The 8,619-nt window shown below is 38.8% G+C and overlaps 1 protein-coding gene across 1 annotated transcript; it reads left to right on the top strand.

Annotated features, from left to right (window-relative positions):
• The first annotated feature begins 7,832 nt into the window (after window positions 1-7,832).
• Window positions 7,833-8,348, top strand: LOC129061649 (annexin A2-like). Its single transcript, XM_054562355.1, has one exon. It carries the CDS (start codon window positions 7,833-7,835, stop codon window positions 8,346-8,348), a length of 516 nt encoding a protein of 171 aa, XP_054418330.1.
• The last annotated feature ends 271 nt before the right edge of the window (window positions 8,349-8,619 follow it).

The raw sequence follows: 8,619 nt of genomic DNA, 5'->3' as shown, positions 1-8,619 counted from the left end.
GCCGCACTGCCCGCCGGGAGATGGTCTTCGCGGCAGCCACGGCCCCTGCGACGCCGCAGACAGCGCCACCTTCCGCGAGTCACAGGAACGGGTCTGAGCGTACGCAGGTGGGGTGGGAGGGCCGGACGAGCAAAGAGGGGAGGAGCCAACTCTTGCTCGCGAGAGAGCCGATACGTGTATGGTTCGTCCCTCTTCAGCACCTTGTTACGGGATCCTGAGTAGGACAAGATTCATATCGCGAAAGATTGTCTCCCGAAGAAAAGGTTGCTTGACTGTAGCTCCCCTGGTGGCCAGAGGCAGGAAAAAGGCTGCTGCTGGAAAGAATAGGGGAGGACGCAAACACCCTGTTTCCTCCCTACTCTCTCCGTCGAGTCCTAGGTTGGACAGAGGATGGTGACAGTGGCTCTCCGAGGACTGAATACTGCGTCCGCTTAGCTCAGTCCAGCTTTATAAAGGGAAACGTTCCATTTATAAAACGGCTGCCTCAAAAAGTCATGGAGGACCCAATAAGTCCTTTCTTTCCTTTTTTTATTTTTTGGCTTTGGGTTTTTTTGTTTCCCTGTTTGTGAGAACAAGATCGCTCTGCTGGATGTCCTCGGCGTTCCACTCCCTACTGCGGGGTTTTCCATCCCGCTTCCTTCAGGTAGCCAAGTGTGTTCACAGTTCCTACTCCATTGCAAAGTGTGGTACATATTCTAGCCCAAAACGTTTAACTTGCTTCTCTCACTTCCTCAGTTAGATTAGAGAGAAGAGAGCAACGAGTAAAATAACATCACAGGGAACCAACCAGGCAAATAACGAAGTGGATTGTTCTTCAAAAGAGCTAGCCTGTTCTTTTCATCAAGTTAGAATAATAAGCAAGGGACTATACTGGATTAAAAGGTATATGAAGGACATAACTGGGAGATGCAATGTGAGATCTTCAGTCCGGGGCTGATTTGGAGAAATTAGATTTAAGAACATTTTTGGCTTAATTGGGAAAATTTGAATATGTACTGAATATTAGAGGAAAAAAAGCATTTATTGGTATGGGAAGGAGGAAATTATTGACTGAAAAAAATAGATTACAAGACAGAATGTCTCTTAACAATATGAAAACATTTTTGCAAACAAAATACATATTAATACATAAGTATGCATATGAAAATATAGGAGGCTATGAACCAAGGGTTACAATGGTGATCTCTGGGTGGTGACAGGTGTTTTGTTATTTTTTCCCTGGATCTGTATTCTATAATGCCATGGACTGTTTCTGTGACATTAAGAGTATTTAAAATTTAAACATAAAAAAATTACTTATTTTTCTTTGCTGTGAATAAACCAATACAGGTTTTTAGGAGGCCTAATAAATATACAGATAATACTAATGAAATCTCCAATGATTAGACTCCTTAAGAACAGGGACTGCAATGAAGTCAGCTGTGTTCCTAATACTTTGCAGAGTGCATGAAAGCTAATTCAACAAGCTAATTTAATGCAAAGGAATAAATGTAAGAACTAGATTTGATGATAATGTTTTCTTCTGCTGGACAATTATTATCCTCTTTATGGTTTTGTAATAAGCTGTTGCTATGTCCAGTGGTCATACTTTTTGTTTCCCAGATGCCTGACACCAGCCATGGTTTACAGCCAGGCTGTAGGCCTTTTGTAGTTTATGAGCAAATCCATCATGTTTCAGCTACACATGTGACTACCTGCTTTTCCCCATACAGACCATTTACTTTCTTACCTTTTTCCTTCTTTTATGTGAATCCATACAACTGGAATGCTCTTCCAACATTTTTCTTAGAAGCATTCTAAGTATCCCTTATTGCTCATTTCAAATGTTACTTATTTATCACTAAATTCAGAATGATTCTCTCCTCACTCCGTCCTTGGAACCTGGAATAGTTAGTTCCTTCATTTCTGGTAACATCATCATCTGCATAGGCCTGTCTTCTGCCATTTATGGTCTACCATTCAGGGTGTTTTTCTTTTGTAGCTCCCCAGTTCCTGGTTGAGTCTTCGGAACATGACAGTAATGTTTGTTGATTTGAATTCAATGTGTGTAATGAATAGCTTCAAAGCCTTTTCTTTTTCAGGATCAGTTTGTAAGTTACCTATGCTGCTCCTATTTGTGCCTCATGAAAATCAATGCCATCCCTTTCTTGACAATTGGTAGAGGGTAGGGTACAAGGCTCACCCTATGTGGAACAAAAAACTGTGATAACCATTGCTGCAGTTTCCTTGTGCCAGTTGTTTTCCTCTTTTACTTAGGGAAAGTGCTCAGAGGGCAGAAAACAAAATCCCAAGGACATTGTCAAAGCTAATATAAATAAATATAACATGATGGAGGGGAAGACATGGGAGACTATTGTCCATGTCATTTTCAATTCAAGTAGGAAGCTGCTGTAGGCAAGTTGGTATTTTGAGACACCACAGGCAGCATAAAAGCAAAGCCCAGCAAAAACTAATATCTACCTCCAAGAAACATTAAACCAGAATCTATTTTTCTCAAGGATGCATCCAAGACACAGTTTTGTGTGTCTAAGTTTCATTAACACTGAGTTTCCATAAGTGAGCATTAAATGTAGGGTCATTTGTATCATATTGGCTCTTGCAGCCTAATCTTTTTGTCTCCAGACTTCCCTGGCAAAGTTTAGCTCATGCTGCATTTGGATGACAGGTACTCGGCATAGTCAACCAGTGGGGCCTCCCCCATCTATGGGCCCTTCCTGAGGGAGCAAACCTCAGGAGGGGCCATGTTATGTGCCATCAAACCCCAGCCATACCTGACTGGAGTGGGGGGACCCCCTGACCTACCAACAAATAATACTTACACTAACCAATAACCTACAACGTGACCTGTTAAGAAGACCTCTGCTCTCACTCTCCAAAGAACAAACAAGAGATGGTGGTGACCAGCTAGGCCTATCAGATGTTCTTTTTGGGGATTTGAAACTGGGAAATTTTGAAGAATAGATTCAGTCAGTGTATATTTATTTGTATATTAGAATATAAGCTTCATGAGGTCTTTGCCTGCATGTCTACTACTGTGAACTTAGTACTGACAATAGCCTGGCATAGAATAGTTGCTCAGTAAATAATTGTTTAATAAAAAGTGAATGAATGATAATATTAACAGTCATATTAATAGAAAAGCAATAGAACAGTGGTTCTCAAGCTTGGATATGTATCAGAATCATCAGGGTACTTTGTGAAAATACAGAAGTCCAAGTGATAGGTTATTTCAGTGAGCCTGTGTCCCAGTAATTTTTATTAATTTCCAGAGTATTCTGATATACAAAAAATTTGAGAACTGCCCCACTAGACGGATACTTAATTAATCCCTACTGTTTGTGGGCAATCAGGTGACCAATAAGAATCTGCAGAGCTGAGTGGGATTATGGCCACAGGCCCAATCTCTGCTGATGTTCTTGTGCTTTGATGTTCTCACCACCTTTATTGTCAATCTTTTCTTTTTATTTAGTTTCTTTAAAAATCTTTTTATTTTGGGATAATTTTAGATTTACAGAGAAGTTGCAGATAGTACAAAGAGTTCCCCTATACACTTTACCCAGTTTCTCCTATTATTAACATCTCACTTAGTCACGGTATATTTGTTGAAACAAAGAAACCAACATTTGTACATGAGTGTTAACCAAACTCTGAACTTGACTCAAATTTCACAAGTTTCTCCAATAGAGTCCTTTTTCACAGTTAGGATCCTACATCGCAGTTAGTTGTACTATCTCCTTAGTCTTCTCTGGTTTGTGACAGCGCCTCAGACTTTGCTGTTTTTCATGACCTTGATTCATATAGCACCATCAGATATTTTGTAGGATATACCTGCATTTGGGTGTGTCTAATGTTTTTCTCACAAATAGAGTGGTCTTAAATGCTTTGGGGAAGAAAGGCCAGACAGAGGCGAACTGACCATTTCATTACATTATATCAGAAGTACATGCTAATAACATGACTTATTACTAGTGATATTACCTTGATCACTTTAAGGTGCTGCCTGACTTAATAATAAAGTTACTATTTTCCTTTTCTCCTAGAAGCAAGTCATTAAGTCTAGCTCACCCACAAGCTCCACCTCCTGGAGGGGAAGAGTATCTATAGAAATAATTTGGAATTCTTCTGTAAAAGTTTTTGCCTCTTTTCTTTTATTTATTTACTGTCATCTTATTTATACCAACATGGGTTCATGTATGTTTATTTTGTACTTTGAATTGAACCCAATACTATGATATTCACTGCTGTTGGGAATGCAAAATGGTATATTTCTTTGTTCAAATTGTTCCAGCTTTGCTGATTGGGACCACTTTCAGGTTGACTTCTGTATTTCTTTGACAGGTTATCATCTTTTCTTGTGTATGATAAAATACATGTACCATAAAATTCACCATCTTAACCATTTCTAAGTGTACAGTTGAGTGTTATTAAGTACATTCACATTCTTGTGCAATCATTCTTTTGTTATTCAAGCATTTCTATATTTTTGGCACTACAAAATGCTCCAGGCTTATTGTGTATTTTTCCTGTACCAGTCATAGCGTCAGCCTTTCTCCCAAGATCCCTTGTTCCTTTAATTGGAGAATGGTATTTAGAAACCAAGATCTGGGTTTTGGATGTGCTCATTACTACTGGCGTATACCACTTTTAGTCCTTCTCAGCAGACAGAGCTACAAAACATGTTAATATATGCTGATCTATGTATACACACATACCTATAATTATTTCTATATCTCCCTATCTGTATATATACTAAACTAAATGTGAGTTCATACTGTCTCCTACCGTAATCAAGTACCACAGTATTCATTCTAGCCTTTTCCCTTTGCATAGTTTTACCTTCTTTCTCTGACAGTGAGAAATCTAGTTCCCATTATCTACCATTTATATACTTATTCCCTCGATCTTAGTATACATATGTATAAAGCAGTTTAAGAATTGTTAACATATAAACTACTTCCAGAATTGTAAGAAGCAAATTTGTCTCTTAAAGTACCATATTCATATATAGTTTTTTATCTTTAGCTTTATGGTTTCCAATCACAGCCATTTTCTGAAGTTACTTAGGTTGGCTCCTTTTTCCCACCGTTCCTTCTTCAGTAAAGTGAAGATATATGGTAATCTTCACTTGTGGAATATAGTTAGATTAGTCCCACCTGCATTCCATCCTGACATCCTGGTTGATTTTCTTTTAATTTACACATGTTATATTTCACTCTTTGTGATATACAGTTCTATGGGTTATTACAAACACATGTATCCACCACCCTACTACTATGCAAACTATTTCTATCGTCCTAAAAGATCCTTTGTGGATCCTCTTTGTGATAAACCAATCCCCCCCTTTCTTAACCCCTGGCAACCACAATTCTGTTCTCCATCTTTATAGTTTTGCCTTTCCCAGAATGTCATATCAATGGGCTTACACAATATGTAGACTTTTGGGTTGAGTTTCTTTCACTCAGCAAAATGCATTTAAGATTCATGTTTGTTGTGTGGTCCAGTAGCTTATTCCTTTTTATTACTTAATAGTGTTCCATTGTATGAATGTACCACAGTTTGTTTTTCCATTTACCTATTGAAGAACATCTAGGTGCAAAAATCAATAAAGCTGAAATAAAACATTTATATATATGTTTATATGAACATAAATTTTTAATTTACTTGGGTAAATACCTAAGAGTGAATTTTGCAGGATTGTATGTTAAGTTTCTGTTTATAGGAAACTGCCGAACTGTCTTCCAAAGTGGCTGTGCCATTTCCCATTATCAACAATGAATGTGCATTCTTATTGCTCTGCATTCTCACCAGCATTTGGCACTGTCAGTTTTGTTTTTTTAAAAAAATTTTAACCATTCTGTTATGTATAAAGTGGTACCTGATTGTATTTTAATTTAAATTTCTCTAATAACAAATGCTATTGAACATGTTTTCATATATTTATTTGCTATCTGTATATCTTACTTGGTGAATTGTCCATTCAGGTATTTTGCTCATTTTTAAGTTGGGTTATTTATTTTCATATTATTGAGTTTTAAGGGTTCTGGATATAAAGAATCTGTACCAAATATGTGGCTTAGACCCAGGTTTTGGATTCTCTTTTTGTTCTTTTAACAGTATCAGTCACAGAACAAACATTTTTAATTTTTATAAAGTCCAATTTATCTCTTCTTAAATGTATTGTGCTTTTGGATATTGTATCTAAAAACCTATCACCAACCCAAGGTCACACAGATTTTTCTGCTATGTTTTCTTCCAGAAATTTTATAGTTTTGTTTTACATTTAGGGCTATGATCCATTTAGAGTTAATTTTTGTGTAAGGCGTGAAGTGTGTATTGAAGCTTATTTCTTTTGCATATGAACCTCCAGTTGTCTCAGCACCATGTGTTAAAAGACTGTCCTTTCTCCACTGAATTTATCATTGCATCTTTGTCCAATAGAATCTCTAGAGCTTCGTATGATCTCAGCAAACAAACTCAATACAGTAGTTTCCCTTTATCCATGGGGGTATGTTCCAAGACCCCAGTGGATGCCCAAAGCCATAAATAGCACTGAATCTTACATATATTATGTGTTTCCTATACATATATACCTATGACAAAGTTTTACCTACAGTAAAAGATTAACAACAATAACTAATAATGAAATAGAACAATTATAATAATATACTGTAATAAAAGTTATATGAATGTGGTCTTTCAAAATATTTTATTGAGTTATACTCACCTTTACATGTAAAGGACGCTTTTTAGGGCTTCTCTTTCGTATGTCTGAATTGCCAGCATCACTGTTCTTGTGGTTTGGGACCATTATTAAGTAAACTAAAGGTTACTGGAACACAGACATTGCGATAAGACAACAGTCAATCTGGTAATCAAGACAGCTGCTAAGTGACTAATGCGTGGGTAGCGTATGTAGTGTGGATACACTGGACAAAGGATCCATGTCCTAAGTGGGATGAGGCAAAATTTCACCATGCTATTCAGACCGTGGCGCACAATTCAAAGCTTATGAAATGTTTTTTGTTGAATTTTCCATTTAATATTTTCTGATCGCTGTTGAGTGCAGGTAATAAAACCGTAGAAAGCAAAACCATGGATAAGGGGGAGGGGACTACTGTAATAAGGCCCAAAATGTACTAATGCTCACATTTATTTGACATTTCCATCACCTTTATTACATTGTTTATTTTTAACTAAGACTTCCATTACTCAAGGTACTCTGGTTGTTGTTTTTTTTTTTGCAGGTAAAAGAACCTCCTTAAACTGCTTTCTCAGGTTTCCTTTAACAACTGAGTCATTCTAGCAACTTTGTGGGTATCTGAGTTTAGGGAATGAGTGCTTAGATTAATGATTACCCGTGGGCCCTTTGAAGGTGAAAGATGCTGCCAGGGCCAGTGACAAGTGTGGTAAAAACAATATTGCCCTCTTCATACCTGCTTTACTTGCATGATGGTTTTTTCCTTGTTATTAAGGAGAGATGGAAACTCATGAGCTGCACCAAATTACTTCCCCAGAGCGTGGAAGAGGTTAGTGGAGTTTCTATACAGTCCTGGGTGTTAAAGAAGAACCGATCTTGACATCCCAGGGAACTTATTTCTCCTTGCTCCTGCTCTGTATCATGAATTGACATTGTAAATTCTGTCATTAAAGCACAGGGTACAGGCTTCTCTGTAGCTCTCAAGAGCATTGCTCTAGTGTGGGCTCTGTGCGGTGACCCCTCTCCCACCACGGCCCCCATGAAGGAGCTGGGGACGGATGAGGGTGCTCTCACTGAGATCATCAGCTCAAGGGCCAACCAGGAGCTGCAGGAAATTAATAAAGTCTGAAAGGAAATGTACAAGACTGATCTGGAGAAGGACATTATTTCTGACATAACGGGTGACTTCCACAAGTTGATGGTTGCCCTCACAAAGGGTAGAAGCGCGGAAACTGGCTCTGTCATTGATTATGAGCTGATTGACCAAGATGCCCGTGATCTCTATGATGCTGGACTGAAGAGGAAAAGAACTGATGTTCCCAAGTGGATCAGCATCATGATCAAGCAGAGCATGTGTCACCTCCAGAAAGTATGTGAAAGGTACAAGGTGGAGAGTGTCATGAAGGAAGTCGAAGAAAACCTGGCAAATGCTTTCCTGAACTTGGTCCACTGTATCCAGAACAAGCCCTTGTATTTTGCTAACCTACTGTATGACTCCATGAAGGGCAAGGGGACACATGATAAGGTCTTGAGCAGAATCTTGGTCTCCTGCAGAGAAGTGGACATGCTGAAAATCAGGTCTGACTTAATGAAAAAGTACAGCAAGTCCCTGTACTATGACGGCCAGCAAGACAACAAGGGCGACTGCTAAAAAGCGCCACTATACCCGTGTGGTGGGGATGAGGAGGCCCGAGCCAGCTCCAATGTCCAGGAGCGGTGCTCCTGTGCTCCGAGACAACAGTTCTAGAGAATCAGCTTGTGGCTAATAGCCCCCTGTGCCCATCCCTGTGAGGATAATGTTAACATTGCTCCTGCCCCAACCTTATTTCAGTTGCCTAAATATCGCCCGGCTGTCCTGTCTGGTCTCTTTTTAGCCAAAGAAACAAACATTCCAAGGAGTTGGAAATGAAATCTAGGAAGTG

This window comes from Pteronotus mesoamericanus, unplaced genomic scaffold (genome assembly GCF_021234165.1).
Source record: "Pteronotus mesoamericanus isolate MK-2021 breed Mesoamerican mustached bat unplaced genomic scaffold, CSHL_Meso_final scaffold_651, whole genome shotgun sequence".
In the NCBI taxonomy this organism is placed as follows: Eukaryota; Metazoa; Chordata; class Mammalia; order Chiroptera; family Mormoopidae; genus Pteronotus; species Pteronotus mesoamericanus.
The sequence above is the reverse complement of the archived record's forward strand: the minus strand, read 5'-3'. Positions and strand labels throughout refer to the sequence as shown.